Source organism: Rosa rugosa, chromosome 3, assembly GCF_958449725.1.
Source record: "Rosa rugosa chromosome 3, drRosRugo1.1, whole genome shotgun sequence".
Taxonomy (NCBI): domain Eukaryota; kingdom Viridiplantae; phylum Streptophyta; class Magnoliopsida; order Rosales; family Rosaceae; genus Rosa; species Rosa rugosa.
In genome coordinates, this window is record NC_084822.1 from 20116600 (window position 1) to 20143146 (window position 26547).

The window sequence follows — 26547 nt, forward strand, 5'->3', positions numbered from 1 at the left end:
TTGACGAAGCATGATCTTCAATTGCACTTTTGGAGATGAAGATGTTTCAAGATCGGCTTTGTCGCCAACTACCATGTCATAGAACATGGTGTCTTCAGGATTAGCCACAGATTGGCCATTATAGACGACCACTTGCTGGTCTGAATTCTCCATATCAAGAGCTTCACTTGCTGGATAATTGTAAACAAGAGTTAACTTGTATTGATGATACTCAAATTTACAGTTGCGAAGGACAACTTGGCCACTAGAATAATTGTTCTAGCCATTCATGCAACGTGGGTTGTAGATGTGCCCTCCACATATATCAAAGCCACCGCTTGGCCTTGAAGAATATATGAAGAACTTCAAGTTGAATTGATTAATAAAGCCACAAATTGGCTTCTGTAGACCACAACTTAATTGATAATTAAGTTGGTCCTGATTTTGATCACCTTCCCCATGACGTCCAATAGCAGAGTCACAATTAAAATGATCATGAACTTGCTTCTTTTGATCAAAGGGATGATCATGGGCCATATCTTGCCCCCATGCATCTGATCAGTGGCCACGTATTTGGCTTGATCAGTGGAGAAATCACATATTTGTTCAGAGACAATTTTCTTGTCAGAAGAACAATCTTGTGGACCATCTTCTCCATAAGCAGCCTCTATGTAAGGCTGTGATTCAACAATGGGCAAGCTACTTTCTTCTTCTGCGACGGGCTGGTCAAGAGGAAGGTTTTTGCTTTTAAATTGATCGCCTCTTATAGGCAATTCAATTTTGGTAACACCATCTTCGCGCGCCGCTTCTTGACTTTTCAAGGAGCTCTCTTGCTCTGTGTTGATGGCGTCAACCTCCCCATGTTGCGAATCCACATGAGTTGCAGTCAGATTGGCGTCATTCTTGTGCATGGTCGCGGACTCCGATGAGGTCTGTTTGTGCTGGGTCGCGACGACATTCATCGACTGCTGGTGGTTTTCTTGGGCTGGTTGGGTCACGTCGGCCAGCTGCTCCCAAGTCTGCCACGGATCTTGTTGGGCTGATTGGAAAAGTTCATCCATCCTCTTCTGCTGCGCCGCCAGGACCTTTTTCAAATTCGCATAATACGAAGCAGTGTTCTGTTGAAAGATAGCAAGTCGCTCCTCTATGCTCGCATTCTCCGGAATGGGAATTGGCACATAGCCTTCTATCGTCGCCATGACTTCAGGAATTTCTTTTGGTAAAGATTTTCCTCTGGCATCTCAATGATGGTGAACACAAAAAGACTCTGATGTAGTCCCACTGGGCGTGCCAAAATGTTTGTTTTGAAGCCCGGTGGTTGAATGTGCTTTAAGAGAAAAACTTCTAATGTTGTCCCACTGGGCGTGCCAAAATGTTTGGCTCCAATTTTGCTGCAGCTGGTCAACAGTCTCTTTTCTTGCGCGGGCGTGCCAGCACCGTTCGGGTGCGGTCGTCGGGGGTGTCCCTTGACCTGACTTCTTTCAAGCAATTGTAGACGAGGAGAGCACCAACCTCGTCATGGGGATTCTTTCTGCCTCGTGGTGAGGACTTTGCTGAAGTTTCTTCTTGTTAACACAATCGATACTCAATATTGTAGATCGAGCAGAGCGACATCACCGGGAAATGTTGAGATCTTGCTAAAGCGTGACTTTAGCTTGGCTGGGTTGCTAGGGCGTTACCCTTGCTTGGCTGGTTCTGTAACCGTTGTGGTCGCGGCACTACCGTCGGCTCCCGAGGAGACTAGGACCGAAGCACGTTGACAGAGGGTTTGGTGGCACTGAAAGTCGGCTTCTGAGAAGACTAGGACTAGGAGTGTGATCACCGGTAAGAGAAAGAGAAAGAGAGGGAGAGGAGTTGCTCTTAGAGAGGTTTGCTCTAGAGAGAACTTAGATCATCTTAGAGATGTTTTGATGTTGTGTTGTGAATGTGTTTTTTGTGTGTCGGTGTTTGGTCGTGGTACTACAATCGGCTCCCGAGGAGACTAGGACCGAAGCACGTTGACAGAGGGTTTGGTGGCACTAAAAGTCGGCTTCTGAGAAGACTAGGACTAGGAGTGTGATCACCGGTAAGAGAAAGAGAAGGAGAGGAGTTGCTCTTAGAGAGGTTGCTCTAGAGAGAACTTAGATCATCTTAGAGATGTTTTGATGTTGTGTTGTGAATGTGTGTTGGTGTTTGGTCGTGGTACTACAATCGGCTCTCTAGGAGACTAGGACCGAAGTACGTTGTCAGAGGGTTTGGTGCCACTGAAAGTCGGCTTCTGAGAAGACTAGGACTAGGAGTGTGATCACCGGTAAGAGAAAAAAAAGGAGAGGAGTTGCTCTTAGAGAGGTTTGCTCTAGAGAGAACTTAGATCATCTTAGAGATGTTGTTGTGTTGTGAATGTGTGTGTTAGAATGAGAGGAGAAAGTGTTTATATAGGGAAGAAAAAGAAGAGTGAAATGATGAGTGGAAGAAAAATAATGAAAGTAGATCTAAGTTCACTTGTAAAATATGGAAAAGATAGAGAAAAGATGAAATGAAAGCAAAGCATGAAGGTGCAGCAACATGAAAGTGGTGATGATCTATTAAAGAGATTGTAGAAGAAAAATATATCCAAGGAAAAAGAGAAAAACATCTAGCTTTCTTCATGTGGGTAGGAAACATGAACATGTGAATATTGAGCTGGTTTTAGGTCAGTTTCTGCCCCTTTATTCCTTCAATTATTTCTCCAACAAGACTTCATTATATGCCTTCATTATATGACTTCAATTATTTCAAGTTCATTTGGTCAGTCTGCCGCCCCTCCTTCCTTGTTTAGCTCGGTTTCTCCTAGCCGAAGTAGGAAAATGTGCTAAAGTTAACTTTTCATGATTCCATGCTTCCATAGTAGGCTTTATTTAGCCTCTAAATATATATTTCGAGCTTGTCGACAATATATAGCTTGAGCCACTGATATTGGCTCAATTTCTCCAAGACGTGCCTTGTCAGGCCAAAATGTTCATTTTGGGTCCAAACATTGCCCCCCAGACCTCGAAGTCAAAGGGTCTTCGTCTTGACTGAAGAGGTCTTGAATCAGCACTGCTCTTATAATGTCGTTGCTCCAAAACCACTTGTATTGGCTTGACTAAAATTACTTGAACAGTGGACTCTCTCCCTCTTAATTATATATAATGAGCATACATATATTAATCGCCAGTCTTCCTTCGCGAACCATCCTTTGCGAGGCCATGTAATTAAAACCACTTCGCTGCCAAAAATTCGCAACCCAGCTTTCGCCACAATTATTGGCAAAAATATTGATTTGACCTCCTCCACTGCTAATACCATACTAGGCATATTAAATGCCTCTTGTATATGTGCCCAGACCAATACCAATGGCCTCTTAAGTATATTAGCAAGTTCCAGCCACTATTAGGAAAGAACACAATTTTTTGCATCCTCCGCGACGCACAAATTTGAAACTCTTTTTGTATTTTTGTATTTTTTGTATTTTTTTTGTTTTTTTTAATTTGAATAAGACATTGTGAATCAAGGTTTAGACATGCGGCCCAAGTATAGTCGTCCAGACACAAATTTTCTTTCAAATCCTTTGGGCAACCTTACTGAAATGGCCAGATGGGGGAGGGCGAACAAAAGAGGCAGAATCTATTTTGGCATGAGCTACTCCCACATAGTGGTTTAGGCCCATTTGCACGCACTTCTGGATTCAAGAACCTGTCATGAACGTTGTCCCCTTTCTAGACACCATTTCACATAGGCTATACTTACTAAGATGAGAAAGGTCATAAGTGTGAAGACAGTTCAACAAGTGTTAATAAAAGCCGCCCTTAACCTTAAGGGACCTGAACTAGGCACCAATAAGGAGTTTAGGCCAATATTAACAAAAGAGACTTCACCTATTCCGTTATGATTCACAAATGACGAAAATAAAAATGAAAACTGAAAATTGACAGGAAATTTAAAAACAAAGAAAGAAGTTAGCAGCACTATATTTGGCTAACCTCCAGAAGGCCACGGGGGAGGCCATCTATGCTTCACTCCAAGCTCCGATGTATCAAAATTTGTAGGGTAAAAATCCCTCCTATGAGAGCTTGTAGAAAAAGAACAAAGATACTTCTCGTTGAAGAATTTGGAGGAATTTGGCTCGTGAGAGGGGTATTCTTGCCCCCCAAGTATCTTTGTTGGTTGACGAGACATGATCTCCAATTGTAATTTGGAAGATGACGGTGTCCCAAGATCGGCTTTGTCACCAACTGTCGCCAACTTCTCTTGATCAAAGGGATGATCATGGGTCATATCTTGCCCCCCATGCATCTGATCAGTAGCCACATATTTGGCTTGATCAGTGGAGACATCAGATATTTGTTCAGAGACAATTTTCTTGTCTGAAGAACAATCTTGTTGATGACGTTCTCCATAAGTAGCCTCTATGTAAGGCTGTGATTCACCAGTGAGGCCATTAGGTTGATTGCCACCTATAGGCAAATCAGCCTCATAAATGACCTCTTCTCGAGCGTTCTGCTCAATTTCTAGGTCCCAATCGCGAAACCTCTGCTTTGTTTTTGCGATCAAAATGGCCATGTCCCTGGCTTGCTTTTCTTTATTCCTCTCGATGTTGGCCTTGATGATCGCGAGCTGTTCATCAATGCTTGCCCCCTCTGGGATGGGAATAGGCATAAACTCATCATTAATGGCAGTATCGCCAGTGGTGGCAACATTGACCATCTATTTACTTTAGGAATTTCTTTTGGTAAAAATTTTCCTCTGGCATCCCAATGATGGTGAACACAAAAAGACTCTAGTATAGTCCCACTGGGCGTGCCAAAATGTTTATTTTGAAGCCCGGTGGTTGAATGTCTTCAAAAAAAAATTCTAACCTTGTCCCACTGGGCGTGCCAAAATGTTTGTTTTGAAGCCCGGTGGTTGAATGTGCTTCAAGAGAAAAGACTCTGATGTTGTCCCATTGGGCGTGCCAAAATGTTTGGCTCCAATTTTGCTGCAGCTGGTCAACAGTCTCTTTTCTTGCGCGGGCGTGCCAGCACCGTTCGGGTGCGGTCGTCGGGGATGTCTCTTGACCTGACTTCTTTTCAAGCGATTGTAGACGAGGAGAGCACCAACCTCGTCGTGGGGATTCTTTGTGCCTCGTGGCGAGGACTTTTGCTGAGCTTCTTGAAAATCACAATCGATACTCGATGTTGTAGATCGAGCAGAGCGAGAACCACCGGGAAGTGAGGAGAACTTGCTAAAGCGTGACTTTAGCTTGGCTGGGTTGCTAGGGCGTTACCCTTGCTTGGCTGGTTCTGTAACCGTTGTGGTCGCGGCACTACCGTCGGCTCCCGAGGAGACTAGGACCGAAGCACGTTGACAGAGGGTTTGGTGGCACTGAAAGTCGGCTTCTGAGAAGACTAGGACTAGGAGTGTGATCACCGGTAAGAGAAAGAGAAGGAGAGGAGTTGCTCTTAGAGAGGTTTGCTCTAGAGAGAACTTAGATCATCTTAAAGATGTTGTTGTTGTATGTGAATGTGTGTCTTAGAATGAGAGGAGAATGTGTTTATATAGGGAAGAAAAAGAAGAGTGAAATGATGAGTGGAAGAAAAATAATGAAAGTAGATCTAAGTTCACTTGTAAAATATGGAAAAGATAGAGAAAAGATGAAATGAAAGCAAAGCATGAAGGTGCAGCAACATGGAAGTGGTGATGATCTATTAAAGAGATTGTAGAAGAAAAATATATCCAAGGAAAAAGAGAAAAGCATCTAGCTTTCTTCATGTGGGTAGGAAACATGAACATGTGAATATTGAGCTGGTTTTAGGTCAGTTTCTTCCCCTTTATTCCTTCAATTATTTCTCCAACAAGACTTCATTATATGCCTTCGACTTCTTCATATGAAATGTTCCACTATGAGTGTAGATCATCCTGAAAAATGTTCAGATTTTTATTCCATGTGGTTGGGCCGAAAATGCTGCTGGACCTCTTACAGGTCCAGTTTTCCAGTTTTGCTTCTGTAGAAAATTGGGCTGATTGTTTTAAGGCCTTCCACTCAAAAAAATCTCTGGAACTCTTCATAAGAAATGATCCTTGGGATTTCTAGAATTAATCTGGAAAGTTTCAGCTCATTTCAAGTTCATTTGGTCAGTCTGCCGCCCCTCCTTCCTTGTTTAGCTCGGTTTCTCCTAGCCGAAGTAGGAAAATGTGCTAAAGTTAACTTTTCATGATTCCATGCTTCCATAGTAGGCTTTATTTAGCCTCTAAATATATATTTCGAGCTTGTCGACAATATATAGCTTGAGCCACTGATATTGGCTCAATTTCTCCAAGACGTGCCTTGTCAGGCCAAAATGTTCATTTTGGGTCCAAACAAGATTTTCCAAAAATGAGATTTTCGATTGAGTTTATGATTTTCTTTTATATCTCGCAATTTTAGTTTGATTATGATTTACTTTATGAGCTTGTTAATCTCATTGTTTGAGTATGTTATTGATCATGATGTTTTCTTTGATTTTCCAAGTGCGGTTGAGAACCGTAAATTGTGTTTCTTTTTCTCCCTTTTTGAGATTTTTGGGGAAGTGTTTTATGTTGGTTTTCAAATTTATTTTCCTTTGCCATACTTGGGGGTTGTCATATTTTACTACTAGCTAGCTTATTGCTTCTTCTCAGAATATCTTGTGGGTTGCAGTCGAGCCTTTAGCCTAGGAGGCTCTCTTTATTGTATGGTGACTTTTCCATCTCCATGTTTTTACGTTTATACTTAACCAGCAGAGCTGGTTCGTTTTTAAGAAAATTTTGTTTTAAACGTTGCATGCATCGATAATTTTAAAGGAATGAAGTGGGAAAGTATTAAAGTTTCCTTTCGATTTCAGTTATGCGAATATTTATTTTTGTCAACTCACGCTAACGTGTTTTTCGAATACTTTCCCTTGGGCCATTCGGTTTCAAATACCCAATTTGCATATTAGATTAGTTGAGATCGGGCATACTAGGAGTCGAGGCATAGTTGTCACTGCTTCCGCATAATATGATTTATCTATCCTACCCTTATATCTTGCATATCCTATGGAACTATTAGATTCCTTTGATTATCATCTATTTGTTTATTTGTAAATTTGAGAAGTTCCAGTGCTATATATTCATATTATCTGGTTGTGCAGTTGGTTGTGAATTGTGGGAGTATGTAGGCTCCAAGAGTTGAGGATGGTTTGGAGTATTGAGAAGTGTTTGAATGTCCTTACAGGTTTTGGGTAATTAATTTTTGGATAATACTTGGCTGACTGTATATGGTCGTCAACCATTCCTAACCAACCTCTCTCATTGTGAAATACATGTACTTTCTTTTTTTTTAGCTTAAGCATCTGATAAAGTTGATAAAGGTACTCTTCTTCTCCCTGTCTATTCCACTTCTACGATGGAGTTCCACAGTCCAATTAAACCACCTGTACTTACATGAGCATTTGCCTTAGCATAATTAGCTACAAATGAGCCACACTCACACCGCTGCCAGCGGTACCGATAAGCATCGAGGATGTGACCTACGGAAACACAGCCAAGCGGGCTATCCTCTTCCCCACCTATAAAAGGTCCACTCCTCTCTCCTCATTAATTACGCATTTACTACTTACTTACTGTTATTCTGTCAACATAAATACATTGACTAACTTAGGCATCGGAGAAGAGAAGACCGCCCAGCGCGGTCTCCCTCTGATGCCCTTTGTATTTTACTTGATAGATAACAGAAGTACCGAATACACCACAAGTAGCGGTTCGCCCATCGGACCAGCGTTAACCAAGATTTGGCCACCGCTAAATCTTAGACATTAACACCACCAATTGTAGAACCCATCAATTGAAGCAACGCGATTGAAGAACCCATTAATTGAAGCAAAGCAAACCAACAAAAGCTCTGGCCTTCGTCTCTCTCAAGCAACACTGAAACCGCCTTCACCGGCGAGGCTGCAGAAAGATGGGTATCCGCCTTCACCGATGACGAGGAGGAGCTCTTCGCCTTCTCGGGCAGTGGGTCATCGGGGAGATCCACATATATTGAAGGATCAACGTAAAAGAGTCATGGCTTCTACGGTATTGAAGAATTGGAACTGGTTAACGGGGAAGAAAGGAACATAATCAGATGTCTAGAGGAAAAAAAAAACACATGTTGAACGGTTGAAAAGACACGATAGGGTTGGTTAGGAATATGGTCAGCCAAGTATTATCCTTAATTTTTAGGAGTGACTCAGTCGAATTTTCTGTAGAGTTTCTTCTAAAATGGGTCCTGCAAGGACACTTCAGATTTCAGGGTGAAATCCGGGATGAGTCCTGTCAGATATTATTTATCTTTTTTTAAAAAAAAAAACTATTAACCAACCAGAGAAATTCGTCCTTTTGCCTGGCATTTTGCTACAGCTAATGTTTGAAGCTTTTAACTTTTTTATTTGTATCTCAAAAATTAGAATAAATCTACCTTTGAATCTTATCCCTGATTACTTTATCTACCACTCTTTTGAATCTTAATCCTTTGATCACAAGAAAAATTAAGAAATTAAAATGCAATTGTTGAGCACAATCGAGAGATTAATTGATTACCTGAACACGACTATGGCCCAGTTTGAGATATGTTAACTTAAATTATAATTAGTTATAGCTTTTAGCTTATCAAAGTTTTCTTTTACTAACTTCTATGAGCAACAACTTAATGGTGTAACTTTTGAAAGAAACTATTTTTTAAATTTTACCAAACATAGTACTGAACTTAAAAGTTAAACAACTTTTGACACATTATAAGATACGTCAAATTAGGCCTATGTAGTTAGAACTACAATCGAGCTGAGAGAGAGAGAGAGAGAGAGAGAGATAATTATTGAGCACAACTGAATGATTAATTAATTACGTGAATACGACTATGGCCCAATTTGGGATATGTACGTTAACTTAAATTATAAGCAACCATAGCTTTTAGTTTATGAAAGTTGATTTTTACCAACTTCTATGTGCAACAACTTAATGATGTAACTTTTGAAAGAAGCTGTTTTAATAAATTTTACCAAACATCATTCGCTACTTGACTTAAAAGTTAAGCGGGATAGATAGATAGAAGAGACTTACTGTCGATTAATACCAAGAGCCCGAGAGCTTTGAGTTTGGCATTAGCCCAAGGTCAGGAAGAAGCGATTAATACCAAGAACCCTAAAGTTGATGGGTTGAAGCCTTGGAAGCTTTCCACGCAAGCTAGTCCTAAGGCCTACTCCAACCCATGTGTTCAAAGTGCTAAATGGCAAAAAAATAGCCCATGTGTTCTCCAACCCATGATGTTAAGGGGCAAAGTGTCAAATTTGAGGAGCAAATGTGAGGCTAAAGGGCTAAAAATAACCCTAAGGGGAGCCCTTTGGCCCTTGCGAAAAATTAGATCAGAAGCATGCTGGCCCACGCGGGTAGTGGAGGATGACAACAACATGATGTCAGCAACATCTAGTTGCTGACGTCAGCTAGCCGTTGGGTAATTTTTTTTTTTAAAATAGCCGTTGGTTAGGTTTTTATTTTTTAAAATTTTTTTTTTATAGCCGTTGGTTTGTATTTTTTTTTTCTTCTTACTTTGTTGTGTAACTTTTAAATGCTTTTGTCATGAATAAAATAAATATTAAAAATATGATTCTGTTATAAAGTAGAGAGAAGATGGAGAGAGAATAGTTGGGAGGAAGTAGAAGTGTTTCATTCAGTCTCATTAGCCTCCTTTATATAGAGGTATGGTTTACATCAAAGTACATAACTAATGAGTAATTACATGGACATCCACATAGATAATAATATTTACAACACTCCCCCTTGGATGTCCATCAATGAATGATAGTATTGGACGCGCTTATTGTTGCCTCGTTAAAAACCCAGTGGGACAAAAACAACCCTGGTCGAAGGACAAAAAGAGCACAACGCGCATATGTCCTAGGTAGCATGCTTCTGGATGCTCTCCCTGATGAGAATCTCCCCTTGATTGTTGCAAGCCTCATTTATGTATGCGATAAGCTACATGTACCATGTATAGTAGTTTGATGTGTCTATCACCGAAGTAAGACCATGTGTGCTTTGCATATAGGGGCTCATCACAAATTTTCATACCTGCAAAGTTTAAGCAATACCAACAAAGCTAGACGATTTTCAATAAGCCTTACCTGATATGATAAGGTTAGAAACAATCTCATATGCTCAAATTCATACACTAAGTAATAGCTAAACAATATAAAGAAATTGACACATTTAACTTTGTATAGTTTAAAACATTGAAAAATCATCATGGCATACCTAGCCATACACATCAATATCTTTGTGTATTGATATGTCTCATACAAGCTCTTCAAGAGCTCTAAGTAATTCATAACTTTGCGAAAGTTAGAATATGTTGCAACATTATGTTCATAATTTGAATTCGATAGTAGTCTCGTCATAGTACTCATTAAGGCAATTTAGATCTCGTTGACTAGAACGAAATGAGTACATATGGGCTAGCTTTAGACTCTTTGATTCCATGAATGAGCTTCAGGCTCTTTCAACCTTTCATGGACTTGCATTTGAATCATTCATGTATTTGAATCCCTTGAGGATTTGATAAGCAATACGCTTATATGACACTTTACTTTTGAGATTTTGCTTTTAGCAATATGTCTTTAAGATCTTCATAATATACGATGACAACATGTCATAAATCTCTCGTCAATATAACAGCTATATGTAACACTGTACTTACAGAAAATTGTCATTCGTATAAGGAAAGATAATCATAATCTCATGTCTCTATAAATAGACATTGTGTCATAGTGATTTATCTTCACTTTTGACAAATACCCTTTTCTACATGTAGGGTTAAAGGTCCAAGAATTCCATCACGTTTCAAATATTCGATTTCATTGGAATTGCCTCTTTCCAATTTGGCCATTAATATACTTTGTCGACATTTATAATGAAACGTGGTATAGCATCAATACATTAACCCCTTAATGATTTTTCTTTGGTAGCTACCATTTGTAAATTATCATTGATGATCATTAATCATAGATCCCTCACATTCTTATGTGCATGCATTAGCTGTAATAAGCTTATTGATATTGGGTACCCATGCCACTTCTGGGGCATATATTGTCACTTCTAGGACAATCATCTCTCATAGATGAGTCATGTAGCGAATGTGGATCTTTTTTACTTATAATCTCATGTATGATCATTATAGGGCTTGTATAATCTTCCCTGTTTTGGGAGCTTAAAACTTTAGACCTGGTGGATACATTCCACACAAATTCACGCCGTTATTCAAATGACAGTACTCTTTCCTCCCCCTAACGGCGGGAAGACTATCTTATTATGACCATGCGCAAAAGATGCGTTCAAATATCTATCACTTTCTTTGGAGTGAAGATCTTCATTGGTTGGTGGCGAACCTAAACCAAATTTTAGGTCAAAACATGCTTTGTTCATTAGCATCAACCATATTGATTTATTATTGTATCACTAAGACGCCATTTCCTAATGGCGTACCTACACCCTCTGTATGTGTAGCCATATTAGGAGCTGTGATATTGTTTAATGACATTCTCTTCAGGAGAACCATGTCAATTGGATACACTTGCATCCCACAAATCAAATGGGGTCTAGATTGTTTGTGCTAATATGGTTGGTTTTAGGGACTTTAACCCAAGCATGCATATGCCTTTGCATTAATTAAGCATATAATTGTCACTTTGTTTTATCAATTCACTAACTTAGGTATTCTTCAAAATCAAAATGAGACAGTGGATAAATATCTCACATCAATTCTTGTCGTTCTTCAGGAACAATCTTTCTCCCCCTCATTTCAGGAGGATTGTCTCATTAAAGTGACAACTCACAAATATGCTGTAAATAAACAATTTGCTTGTGAGTAAGATTGTCATCAAACTTGTAAGTGATTCCATGCAATATGGTAGACAAAAGATGACGTAATCATGCCAAATAGTGTATTTCGTTCAATGAACTTCTGGTTCATGACATTATATGCCTAAATTTACTGTATAAATTTGACACAGTAAATATGAGGTAGCAAAAAAAAATCTTCTCCAACCATATTGAAGGTACTTAGTGTGTCAATATTTCAAATTTGGTAACATGATAGTAGCTCATTTGGAGCTATAGATCAAGATCTACAACTCTTGATATGAGTGTTACCTTTGCTTGAGTAAACATCAATTGTGAAATATTGACAATTGGAATGGACCAAATTCATTTTGAACTGCTGGCCATAATGATATACTCAAAATTTCGAGTTAAAGACTACAATCCATAATAAAAAGTGACTTTATCACGTGGATAACCTCAAGTTCTGTGTCACTCTAAATGTGTAGTCATAAAGAGGAGGGACTTCAGGCCCTCATATAATTGGAGATCCAAGAAGCTTGAGGTTTCAATTTTTTTCAATTTATAACAACCTCTTAAGGAACATTAGGTTCCTAGATAATCAGAATTAAGAAACATTTAGTTTCAATGGGAACTCAAGAGGTTACAATAAATTTGTGAAATAACACAATAATGCTTACAATTTGCTTAATGTAAGCAAAAGACATCAGGCATGTGAAATGAATCTCAATGTGCTTATTAGTCAATGCAATTTAATTTGACCAATGCCTTTTTGAAAGTGGCTTGAGAAAAATCCACCATATAGTGTACCGTAAACACACGCCCATTTCTCAATTTCCTCACATGTGTGATTATTAGGGCAGTATTTGCATTGACTCATGATTTCTCTCTTGCCATGCATGATCCACTTCTGGTGGCATTTCATGGTGTAGTCATGTCAATCGGCTTTCTTTCTATACAATGAGACCATGATAGTGTGAGATTGTACATCATTGGTAATAATAGTATGTGCTCTTCTGGAGCCAGTAATCAGATATGTAAGATCTGAGATGATTAGATTCACGATCATACTTTATAAGTGAGGGACTTTAGATTGTCATCTAATGAGTATGATCATTGAGGGACTTCAAGTCCTCATGTAATTAAGGATCTAGAAACTGCAGGTTCCGATCTCTTTTAATTAAAAAATTCACGATCACAAATTTTGGGGTATACTCATACTCATTCGTCATATACCAACGGTTAAATATCTGCTTACTTTTAAATTGGTGTCAAAATAATCCCCTCAAAGCTTCAGGTTTGAGGTTGACCCAGATTAAAATTTTATGATAAATTGTCTATATATTCACTTGAGACTTATGGCTCGAGTCTGCACAATTAGAACTTCAGGTTCTAAGGTGGAATGCTTTAAGCAGGCATAAAAGAAGAATGTATCAATCGACATATGAAAATTTACTCGAAACTTCTAGTTCGAGTTGACATAAAGTCAAATAAACTATGAATGAATTATATGTGTAATCGAAGCTTCAGGTTTGAATTTTTTTTTTCTATGAACTGCAAGTTCAAAGATTTTGTAATTTGAACTTCGGGTTCAAATAAATTTGGCGCTCGAAACTTCAGGCTCGAGGTGACTATAGTGAAGCTTCAAGTTCACTTTTAACTAATTTATATTTTATACTCAAAGCTTCGGATTTGAGTTTTACTGTTAGAACTTCAGGTTCTACTATGAAATTTTGAACTTCTGGTTCAAAAATATTACATTCGAAATTCATATGTTCGAGGTGCTGGTCCGTATGAGTAACAAAAAAAATATGTACTGTAATGAAGTTATACAATAAAATAGAAAAATTACGGGGAAAAAAAAAAAAATTAATTAATTAACACTGGAAACTTCTGGTTCCATGGATGAAGAAAACACACAGAACTTCTGGTCTGGTTAACTTCATATGATAATCTTTTTTTTTTTACACATTCACAAGAACAAAATTATATCTTGTGATGAACCTCAAATTCTCTTTATATAGAGATGTAGTCACAAGCTTCTGGCTTTGATTAAATTTCTAACTTCGAACTGCAGACTCTAAAGGTCGTTTGAGTTTCAAATCCACATAGTGACAAGGAGGAGGAAACCCAATTGGTCATGCCAAAACATAACGAAGAAGTAGAGGGATTGCATGCCCTCATATAATTAGGGATCAAGAAAAATATGATTTCATATACGTTTATATAACATCGAGGATCTTCTGGCCCTCGTTAATTGCATAAGCTGTGAAAAACTTCATGTCGCAATTTTCTAATTTACATTTCATTACCCTTGAGGAACTTCAGGCCCCCATATGATCATGGTTCAAGACTTCATGTAACATGCGATTTCGATCATTGTATAATTCTGAGGAACTTCTGGCCCTCGTTAAGCTTTGAGAAAATTTCATATTATTATGCAAGTCTCGAGGAACTTCAGGCCCTCTGTAATAGGATCAAGAGACTTCTGGTCTCGATCTATTTTGATTACAAAAATAGATAGTTCACCACCATATCAATTTTTCAAATTGAATGAAAGAAGAAGGTGAATCAAATGGTCGAAACAAATAAATATATACCTGAAATTCTTTCAATTGAAAGACTGAAATATGCACTGATCATAATATACACATATATGGTTTGGAATTTGGATACACAAAACCACCAAACTCCCTTTTTCTTCAGTCTTGCCTGAACCAATAAATGCTAAATCTTCTCTGCAGGAAACAATATTGATCAATAAATGTAAACTGCAATCTATGGTCGCTGCCCATTTTTTTTTTAGATGTATAGGAAAAAAAAATCATGATTATCCAATAAAACTCAATATCCAATAGAGACCCAGTAGGGAGGAGAAGCCATGGATTGCAGAAGCACATACACATGGCAGACGAAATTGAAATATAAAAACGAAGAAAAACCCCAATGACCAATTTGAAACAATGATATCAAAATTGATGATTAAATGTCTGGGCAATTGGAATTAATCCTATATGGTAGTGAAAGGCAACAAAACGACATACAAAATCATGATTATAAGATTTGATTAAGAGCACAGTGGGCTGTGATTCCTATATCTTATAATGGAATCTAGTGAAAGCAAACGCATAGCATAAATAAATAAGGAACAGTGCCTGTGCCATTGAGCAATTAACAGAGATCGGCTAGATATATCATATATATATATGCCATATATCTTCATAAAACTTGATATACGTAATTGGCATAGATTCTAAATAAACTCATAGATCATGAGTTATAGTTAATAGCAATAATGTTGCACCATAAAACTCGTAGATCATCATAGAGTTTTTCAGAAAAATAATGAATAAGAGCAAGCGTGCTGATAACGTGTTATAAAATAGAGAGAAGATGGAGAGAGAATAGTTGGGAGGAAGTAGAAGTGTTTCATTCAGTCTCATTAGCCTCCTTTATATAGAGGTAGGGTTTACATCAAAGTACATAATTAATGAGTAATTACATGGACATCCACATAGATAATAATATTTACAACAGATTCCAGTTTTATTTCATGTCTTAAATTGAGGAAAGTTTTTTTTAGTGTTAGGAGCCTTCCCTACTGAAATTATTGCTGTTGGTAGTCTTGGGGACAACCTCTTTGTGTAGGGGCTCCTCTAGGTGTCATGAATAAATTGGGGAAAGTTTTCTATTTTCTAATAAAATCTTCAAAAGAAACGAGCAAAGAAATACACCCAAGTGAACTACTCTATCTCATTACCCATTTGCACGTCGTTTCACTCTTCACCTGTTTGCGTTTAAACCATCCTGCATAGCACCATGGGCGACGACACTCCTGCCGCAACTGGGCCGGGCCCAGAGGTCTCCAACGGCGTCGCGGCGGCGGCGGCTGAGAGGACGCCGGAGGAGCTCGTAGCCAAGTCCATCGCTCCGGTGAAGAAACAGTACCTTCGCCCTCCTCCCGTCAGACCTTGCTCTAAGGATCAAAACGACGCCGTCTGTGAGGGCAACGCGAACCCTGCACAGTCGAACGTAGTGAAGGAGAAGAAGTCCAAGCGGCAGCTTAAGCGTGAACGCCGCGAGGTTATGCTTCGATAATACAATAGGGAATATGACTATTTGCTTGCTTTTTTTTGTTTGTGATTAATCATAGAAGTAGTGATATTTGCTTGCTAAACCTTGGCTATTGATTTTATGCGATTGAATTCTTGGTTAAACAAAGAATTAAGATGAAAGTTTGAGTCATTGATGAGCTTAGAGTAGTGTAGGAGAAGAGGTCAAACGCTTAGAACTAGTAGCAAATCGTCGTATATGTTTTGTTTGCCAACCTATGTTTTTTCTTTTTTTGTTGGTGTTTAACAACATTTAGGGCTTAACCCTAAAGCAATGGAAAGGATTAAAGTTTGTCAAGTTTCTTCTTGCAGGTACAGAAATCGCCCCTCGGTATCTGTCCAGAGGTAGCAAAGAAGGGAGATGTTAGTCGGTGTCCATATAATGATAAGTGCCGCTACAGCCACGACATAGAAGCCTATAAGGCTCAGGTAGTTTTGAATGCTTGTCTAGTATTTGACTCGTTTGATGTGTTGTAAAATGTTATGCCATTTGACCATTATGAGACTAATTATTTGTTTTTGAATGCAGAAACCTGAGGATATAGAGGGAGAATGTCCTTTTATGAGCCATGTCCTTATGGTTTGTCATGTAGGTTCTTGGGTACGCATAAAAATGGTGTTGCAGATGGAGATGTCAATGCTCGTAGAAGAAGCTCTGAGATGAATGGATTAAGCAAAAATGTTCAAAAGCTTTTGTGGAAAAATAAAATGAAGTTCACCAAGGCCGATGCCAAACTCAAGGCTCTTGGTCTCATGGTATTAGTCCAACATCCTTCTCTCTCTCCCATTGTGTGAATACATGTTTATGTAAGGTTGTACGAATAGGAACTTTGTTCTTTGATCCCCTTGCTGCTATGTTTGCATTGTTTCTAAGATAATAATCCTAATCTGATTAATCTGTTATGTTTTGTTATCATGATACTTTATCTAGGTTGCTTGGCAGAAGAATATGTAATACATTAATACCCCAGCCAGAGAATATGAGAGAGTATTTGATATGTAATGAGATTTTGGGCTATCACTGTGCTTGCAAAAGCTTGGGACTGAATAATTAAACAGGAATAAAAAATCAAAAAAATATTGAAAACTGCAGTTTTTCAAAGTAGCCTTCCTATTAACCATCAGTCACTTCTTAGAATTCCCATTGTGTGACTAGAAGAATGGAGAGACTGATGAAAAAGTTTTGTGGAAAGGGCTATTGTCAGGGGAAAAGGATCACTTTGTAAAATGAGAAGTGGTGACACTGATAAAGGAAAAGGTGGCTTAGAAGTGGGGGGTTTTGGTGAGGAAAAAAGAAGCTTGGCTTGCAAAATGGTTATGGAGGTTTCAAATTTATGGCATGCTGTCATTAGGAGTAAGTTGATGTCCATAAAAAGACATTGCTTGAGGTCTTGTTTGTTTCTTTTCTCTATGTTACCTCAAGGTGGGAAATGTGGAGAGTCAGGTTTTAGGAAGACTGCTGGGTGAGAAAACATGTATTTTCTCTCTTTATTGTAGCCCCTATCATTTATGGTAGTACCTTAAATACTTCATTGCTAGATTTTCTGGGAATCTCTTTGAGTTTGGATTTTTGTTCCAAGGACATCCAATAATCTGAAGGGTACTTTCATGTTTTGTATTATGTTTATAAATATGGTGATCAAGTCTTCTAGGAGAATGTGGAAGTTTGAATCATCCCGAGCTTTCTCTTGAGAATCTGCCTTAGGCACCTAATGGAAAACCCTCTCTTCTGCTAATTCCCTCTCATGTCTTAGAGAAGATCTCCTAAGGTAAGAGTGTTAGCTTGGACAGTTGCAACTGGGAGGTGAATATTTGTAATAGGTTCAGAGGAGATGACATGTCTTTCATGTCTCCAATTGGCATTAGTTTGAAAATATTGTGGAAGTATGGAATCTATAGGTTCATTGACCAGTGACCTAGTCAAAGGTTTTTACAGAGGCTAGTTTGAGACTTTGAGCTGGGTCAGCCAGCAATGCTTTTCTGTGTATGGGGTTTAAATTCTTTGGTTGGAAGAAGATAGGTCCAAATTCAAAAGCTCTTTCTCTACTGTACTTTTAGATTTGATAACTGCTATGTGAGTTCTTCCTTTTGTTGTTTTGTTCCTGTAGGGTGGTGTGGTTTTAGTTGTTTGTTGTTCGATTTGATATAATTCAGAGGACTCCTTGTCCTGTGTCTAAAAATGAAAGGACACATGAAACACAATGCTGAAATCCTTTATGACACATGAAACTTCTATACTTAAATCTGTTGGACATTTGGAAGTGTTTGTTATGTTGTAATTATCCACTAATTTGTTTGAAGTGTGGCAATGTCTATGGTAGAGAACTTAGAATATTTGATAATTGCGCCCGACGTAATGAAATGTCTTCATATGTTCATGGTTTCCCTTTCCTCTTACGATAGTAATGCAGACATCAAATTTTTGTTTGATTTTAGTGCATCATTCTGTGAACTATTCTTATATATAAATAAATTCTATGACCTATCTTTGCAGAATTGCAGGGGCATGCCAATTCAAAAATAATTGCCATGTCAAAGGAGAATGGGTCGGTGGTTTCAAAGAATTGTGATGTTACTGATGGAAATGGCTGTAGTGAATTTCCCAGTAACACAGATGATAAAGTGGAGTTGACTGCTGAAATAAAGAAGAGGGACGGGTTGATGAAACGTTTCCATCTGATGAAATGGAGTTGTCTGCTGAAGTAAAAGAAGAGGGAGCTGCTAATGAAACATTTCCATCTGACGATTCTAGGCCTTCAAAGAAGTCAAGATCTGTAATTGAATAGGAGTTTGGTTCTGGTGAAGCAGATAATGGAGGTTTTGGCTCTTTTTGTTCTTTGCATTTTTCTAACATCCTAATAGTTGGAGGCATTCAATGTAAGTGTTGATTATTCTGCAACAGGTGTGAGTGCTGCAGGAAAAGTTGTTGGGCAAACCTGCATGGAACCTTAACCAGAAGCTGCAGCTAACATTGAATTCTCAGAGAATGATAGAAGTTTAAAGACACACCCACGTGAAAAGAAGCTTATTGACTTCAGAGAAAAGTTGTACCTTGCACCTCTGACCACAGTCGGAAATCTTCCATTTCGAAGGGTTTGCAAAGGTTTAGGGGCAGATATAACATGTGGTGAAATGGCAATGTGTACAAATCTTTTGCAGGTTTGTATTATGCTTTTTCCTGCTGAGCAGTCTTTATCTTTCTATGAATATACATGACATTTCACCTTTGAGATGCAACTCGATGCTCATTAAGTTCACTGTGTGGTCAATGTGATCAAAAACCTCTGATGATCCACGATGAGTACAGTTATTAATGGTGTGTGTGTGTATTGAAACGTGATAACACAAGTTTGAAGGACTTAATATGCATTCCAAAAAATGAATTAAAATCTCTATCTAGGGTTTGTAGCATATTATACTTGATAATGTGGCTAGTGAAGCTGTTACGTCATGAAATAATTATCAGCATATTATACTTGATAATGTGGCTAGTGAAGCTGTTATGTCATGAAATAATTATCAGCATCCTTTGATGTACAATTCTTAAGTGCAAGGGGAAGCATGCTTTTTCATTTTTCTTTTGATCTTCTAGGAAAAGAAATGGCCACATATCATTTGTGCAGTTATGCTATGTAAGGCATGACAATTGGCATGAAAGCATTCATTATTCACATGGTAGACAGTGTCAGAATCAGCCCTGTTTCTCTTCATCTCCGGACAGATGAAGGTGTTTTAATTCACATTAGTAGAGCTGAGGGCTGGGCTTTTGCCCTAGTTTCATATTTGCATTGTATATACAAATTAGTTTCGCATGCATAAATTTGTATAATATTTGTTACATATTCTAATTGGAACTGTCATAGGGTCAAGCGTCGGAATGGGCCCTGCTGAGGAGACATTCATCTGAGGATTTGTTTGGCGTTCAGATATGTGGGGCATATCCAGACACCGTAGCACGCACTGTTGAACTTATAGAACAGGAATGTACCGTAGACTTCATTGATATAAATATGGGGTGCCCAATAGATATTGTTGTGAACAAGGGTGCTGGCTCAGCTCTTCTAACAAAACCAATGCGAATGAAAGGCATTGTGCAAGCAGCTTCTGGTACAGTTGACATTCCTAAAACTATCAAGGTAACTTTAATCTTTTATGGCAGTTATATACAACTGTGAACAAAACAATCTGAATCATATTATATATTTTTTTCCAATATACCACATTTATATGATTGTATGATATTTTTGTTTAATTATTTGGTTCCAAAATGATTCTAATGCACTAGCTGCTTCCTGTGAAATTTCTAGTTTCATTGTTCTTTTCTTCTTGATATCTTAAGTAAATTCCGAGTCTTTAGGTTGTTCAAGAAATGTTAACTGCTGCTATTTTGCTACAGGTCCGCACAGCCTATTTTGAGGGGAAAAATCGCATTGACTCACTTATTGCTGACATGGGTAACTGGGGAGCCAGTGCAGTAACAATACATGGTCGATCACGACAGCAACGCTACAGCAAGCTTGCAGATTGGGAATATGTGTACCAGTGTGCTAAAAAAGCCCCTGATTCTTTGCAAGTTCTTGGAAATGGAGATGTATTTTCGTATGTAGATTGGAACAAGCACAAGGCTGAGTGCCCTGAACTGTCTTCATTCATGATTGCTCGAGGAGCAGCACTAATTAAGGTGTGAATTTTGTTAACCCTCCAACCCAACACACACACTTTGGTTATTGTTCTTATATTAACATTTTTATTAGATGTCTGGAATTTATATCTTGTGTCTGTGTATGTAGACAGTCCATGGTTTTGAGTTTTCTGACTTGAGTTTGGAACCTAGAACCTTAGTGTACTAAACCCTCCTTGTGTTTTCAGCCTGGGGTTTTTACAGAAATAAAGGAGCAGAGGCACTGGGACATCACTTCTGGGGAGCGATTTAATATTTTGAAGGATTATGTACGTTGTGGCCTTGAACATTGGGGCTCTGACACAAAAGGTTTGTATTATTAATATATTTTGCATACCAGCTATGACTTATAGTTTTATTAAAATGTTCTGATATGGTATTATACTTGGCAGCTGTGCCATCAAAGTATGTTTAGCTACTTTTACAAAAATATACTCTTTTATACGGTTATTCAGCAAAACTGTCACCCAACTTAATGTTTTGGGACATCTATGCTTATCAAAATTTCTGATTTTATGGGCTTTTATCCTGTCTTATGTCCCAGGTGTCGAGACAACTAGGCGTTTTCTGTTAGAATGGCTTAGCTACACTTGTAGATATGTACCTGATGATGTCATCCCACAACGACTGAGCTGGCGCCCACCATCTTATTTTGGACGTGATGACCTTGAGACACTAATGGCTTCTGATTCTGCCGCTGACTGGGTACTGCTTTACTCTGTTGTCAAATCCGTTGAACCGACCTGCTAGGTCATGTAGTTTGATACATGTTTTTTCTTTCCTTATGCAGGTTAGGCTCTCTGAGATGTTGCTTGGGAAGGTTCCAGATGGTTTCACATTTGCACCAAAGCATAAATCCAATGATTACGACCGAGCAGAAAACGGCTAATATTTGCATGGTTGGTTTATCAACGTTTTTGTGGATTAAGCGGATAAGTTTTGTCTACTTTGCCTCGTGCTTCATTCAACTTTGGGTACTTTTGGTGGAAGCGGGTGATGGCTTATATGGTAAAAACATTTCTCAACAGTAATTCTCAAGTCTGCTGGTATTGGAAAAGTGCCCTTCTTAAGTTAAATTTAGAGATGGCAATTTATCCACTGTCCCCCTTCAATTTTGATGCTTTTACGATTGTTATGACATTATTCTTATTAAATATCAGAGTGATCAGACATTTTGTTGTTATAAACAAGTGGCATACAATTATTATTCAATTGATTAAATAAACTGGGACTACTGCAACATCAATTTCTTTAGATATTTTCTATTTCATCTATCTGTTAAGATTTTATGTTTCTAGTCTTGTGTTTGGGAAGGTTTGTTGACACGTATGGGGATTCTCTCCGGTGGACTTGCAATTGCGTGGTGAATTTTATGCCTGGGCAGCCACTTGAGAAAATGCACTTTACGTTATTTTGGTTTTTGGTGGAAACGAACTTGTGGTGTTGGCTTATTTTGACGTCCTTTTAGTTATACTTTCGGAATTTGGATGCCGCTGTACCGGTGAATGCTTTGCATTTTGAATCTGCTGAGCATCACTTATAATTTAATTCCTGTCCACTACCATTCGACTAACATGAGAGGCTCTCCATTTTAGCGTGAATTAAGCAAAGTCTATGAGAAGCACGCTACGAATAAATGCCTATACTTCTACCTTGGAACTAGGGATGGCAATGGGGCGGGTTGGGGATGGGGATCACAATACCATCCCCATCCCCGGGGTCATTTTCCACCCCCATCCCCGCCCCAATCCCCAATAAAAATATACTGGGGATTCCCCGTCCCCATCCTCACTGGGGACTAAGCCTCCAAACCCGCCCCAAATCCCCAATAAGAATTTAATAAATAAAATAATTTTTTTCTCATATTGTCTTTTTTAAAATCAAAATCTACAACAAATAAAATTAAAACATGATTAAATTCATAAATAATAATTCAGTGAGTGCAAAAGTAAAAAAAAAAACTATTAAAGTAAAAGTGTAGCCATTAAAGTAAAGTAATAAATGTATATATTTGTGATTTATATAATAAAAAATAAATTTATATATATATATATATATATATATATATATATATATATATATATATATATATATATTATTGGGGCGGGTTTGGGGATGGGGATCACAATACCATCCCCGCCCCATCCCCAATCTTAGATAGTGGGGATTGGGGATCCCCATCCCCATTCCCCATTTGTCCCCGAATTCTCCCCCCATTAGGGGCGGGTATCCAATGAAGCTCCGCCCCGCTGGGGATTTTTGCCATCCCTACTTGGAACTATGGTTATCCTTCTAGATTTGAAAAATTAGTGAACCATCTTGGAAAGTGTGACCTTCGAGAAGCGAATTTTTGTTGCCGATAGCCTGGGGCATCAAGTTGAGAAAGCGACCTCAGCTCTTTACTTTGGCCTCAACTCGAGACAACTAAAAATTGAGATTGTCATCATGTTGCAAGAACATTTGATGTCGAGAATTTTCAAGAGGAAAATATATGCATACCAAGGTTTATGTCAATGCATAATGAATCACATCTTCCGGTGTCTGCATCCTGTATATGGATTTTTATAACATGATTTAGAAGCTACTTGCATAAAAATAAAAAGAGAAGCATGGATCTTGGTGACACAACCTTGGAATCAAATAGGCAGAAAGGATTCCAAAGATTAACAACGAGCATAACATGCCATTTTCCCCATCAACGAACTCACCATTATCCCATTACTCACCTGCTTCTCGCTACTTGTTTTGAATACAAATGTTCAGAGAGAAACCAAAGACAGTATCAATGTGAAGTAATATGTAAGTTGATTAAGCATTTTACTTTTGAAACTACAATTCAGGGTCATCATCATCATAAAAAAGCAGTATCAACCTTCAAAGTGAAAAACATCAGCCAGCTTATGCACCAGGAGGTAATATTAACTAATATGATGCGAGCACTAGAAACATACTACCAAGAATTGGTTAAGTTAGGGCTGAATTCAGAAAATAACTATTGTATAACAACGAAGCAACTGTGTGACATCAAGAAAATTTAAATCAGATGCAAAATTGAAAAGGAACCCAACAAGACTTATTAGTCTTCTGACTTTGGAACCAACCATTCAAGGAAGCACTTAACTATCATTTAGATCGTCGAAGACATCGCTCACTACCATCTTCCCTATGCTGCTGTGTTGAACCCAAAAGCATCTATATCATCAACTGAAGAAATGGTGGGTGAGCTCACTTTCAAAGAACACTACCCTCAAATTCCTTATCCCTCTCCTGTTTGTGAATCCGATTTGCTGGAATCCAAGCACCATCAATGGAATCAAAACTACCAGTCATGCCATCATCCTTAAAATCACCAACCCTTTTCACTTTATCCTCTCTAGGTTCCACAGGGTAATTTCCGGTAAAGCAAGCATAACAAAAGTTGGGAGCTTGTGTTCCTAACATCCCCTGCAAGCTATCAAATGGCAGGAAAGCAAGTGAATCACATCCGATGAACTCCCTAATCTCCTCAACTTTCATCCTATTTGAAATCAACTCCTCAGAACTTGGGGTGTCCACACCATAATAACAAGAGCCTATAATCGGCGGGCTTGCAATCCTCATGTGAACTTCCTTAGCACCTGCCTCCTTCAACAACCTAACAATCTTCGAAGACGTAGTTCCCCTCACAATTGAGTCATCCACGACCACAACCCTCTTACCCTCCAACACAGCCCTGACCGGAGAGAGCTTAAGCTTCACGCCAAAGTCCCTAATCTTCTGGGATGGCTCAATGAAGGTCCTTCCCACATAGTGAGACCTAATCAAACCCTGCTGAAAAGGCACACCAGCTTTGGCAGCATAACCAAGCGCAGCCACCACACCAGAATCAGGCACTGCTATCACAACATCACACTCAACTGGGGCCTCAGTGGCAAGAATCTCACCAAACACACGACGAGATTCATACACAGAACGCCCGAAAACAACAGAATTCGGCAGAGAAAAGTATATGTGCTCAAATATACATTGTTTTGGTTCAGGATGAGCCATAAGGCAGAGAGACTGAACCCCGTCTTTGTCCACCACCACAACCTCTCCCGGAAACACCTCCCTCTCATATGTAGCCTCAATCAAATCAAGCGCACACGTCTCAGAGGCGAAAACAACAGAACCATTGCTCCTCCTCCCCATAACCAAAGGCCGAAACCCGTGTGGGTCCCGAACCGCAACAAGCTTATCTTGGGTCACAAACACCATCGAATAAGCACCCCGAAGCTGCTCACACGCATCAACAATCCTCAAAAGAAAAGGCCTAGCCTTTGAAATTGCAATGAGGTGAAGAACCACCTCTGTATCAGAGCTGGTATTAAAAATAGACCCATTCTCTTCAAGCATAGCTCTTAGGGCGCCATAATTGACCAAATTACCATTGTGGGCAACCCCAACAGAGCCAAACCTATACCCTGCAACAAAAGGCTGCACATTTTTAAGCATAGACTGACCAGCAGTGGAGTACCTGACGTGCCCAATAGCCAAGTCACCAGGCAACTGGTCGAGCTTGGACTGATTAAAGACTTCAGAGACCAACCCAACTCCGGTAATGGACTGAAGAACGTTGTCCTGCACACACACAATCCCAGCCCCTTCCTGGCCGCGATGCTGGAGCGCGTGGAGGGCCAAGTAGCAGAGCCGAGAGGCCTCCGGGTCGCCGTAGATGCCGACGACGCCGCACTCCTCCCGAGGCTTTTCGTCGTCGTCGCAGTCAATGGACCGGCCATCTGGGTGTTGCTTGCTTGAAGAGAAAAAGGAGGAAATTGGGTTTTGAGAGCGGGCGGTGAAGGAGGAGTGGTGGTGCGCGTGTGAGAGGGTGGAGTGGGAGAGGGAGGTTCTGTGAGGGTAAGAGGGTTTTGGGAGGGTTTTGGGGGAGAAAGAGGGGGAGGATTGAGGAGGGGTAAGGTGGAGAGGGGTGGGTCTGGAGATGGAGGAAGAAATGGGTGAGGGCTTGGCGGCTGCCATTGGAGAGTTGCAGAGAAGCTGTGGTGGTGTTGTGTTACACAACTTACAAGTACAGAGAGAGAGAGAGGCAGCTACAAGGGAAAGAAGTAGGAGGAGGAGACTGAGATATTATAAGTAAACAGCAAAGGACAGTGGAAACGGTGCGTGTGTTCTAGGTTTTTGGGGTTTTTCTTTAAGAGTCACTCGCGGGTGACAAAGCTGCCTCACAGACAAACATCTAATTAATTCTATAATTTGTTTTTCTATTTACTACTCTCTGTTTCGCATTTGTCAATATGAAAAAATTTATTTAAGGAAAGAATAGTTTTATAACAATTTGTTAAGGACAAAACTTGCCCTTATTCTCCAAACCCCTTTCAAAAAAAAAAATTGCCCTTATTCTTTGGAAATAATGCATTTAGTTTTACTATCATTTATTCTAATATTATTGAATTACTATTGTGTCCTTACATATAATTTAATTAAGGATTAAATTATGTTTAGTCCCTGTATTATGACCATTTTCTCGTTTCAGTCCCTGACATTCTCAATTAATCTGAAAAGTCCCTAACGTCAAAATTTCCGTCTGATTGGTCTCTCCCGCGTCAAATTAGGAGTTGGCCTTAGGTGAAATGTCCAATATACCCCTCTGTTATTTCTTTTTCCTTTTTAAATTTTTTTTCCTTTTTTTTATTTTTCCTTTTTAATTTCTTTTTTTTCCTTTTTTTTTTTCTTTTTTCTTTTTCCTTTTTAATTTCTTTTTTCCTTTTTTATTTTTCATTTTTCCTTTTTAATTTCTTTTTTTTTTCCTTTTTTTTTTTTTTTTTTTCTTTTTTTTTTTTTTCTTTTTCCTTTTTAATGACCATCGTATCCTGCTGCATCGGTAGCGCCACGTCGGCAAACCAATCCAGATCGACCCGAAACCCCAATTCTTGTTCTCCATGCCGGCGGGCC

At 38.9% G+C, this 26547-nt stretch overlaps 1 protein-coding gene and 1 pseudogene across 1 annotated transcript; one reads left to right on the plus strand and one right to left on the minus strand.

Moving 5' to 3' along the window:
- The first annotated feature begins 15526 nt into the window (after nt 1-15526).
- LOC133739038 (tRNA-dihydrouridine(47) synthase [NAD(P)(+)]-like) lies at nt 15527-21873 on the plus strand (annotated as a pseudogene).
- Nucleotides 21874-23599: 1726 nt separating this feature from the next.
- LOC133738888 (amidophosphoribosyltransferase, chloroplastic-like) lies at nt 23600-25724 on the minus strand. Its single transcript, XM_062166557.1, has one exon. The coding sequence runs from the start codon at nt 25612-25614 to the stop codon at nt 23851-23853; it is 1764 nt and encodes a 587-aa protein (XP_062022541.1). The 5' UTR covers nt 25615-25724; the 3' UTR covers nt 23600-23850.
- Nucleotides 25725-26547: the final 823 nt, after the last annotated feature.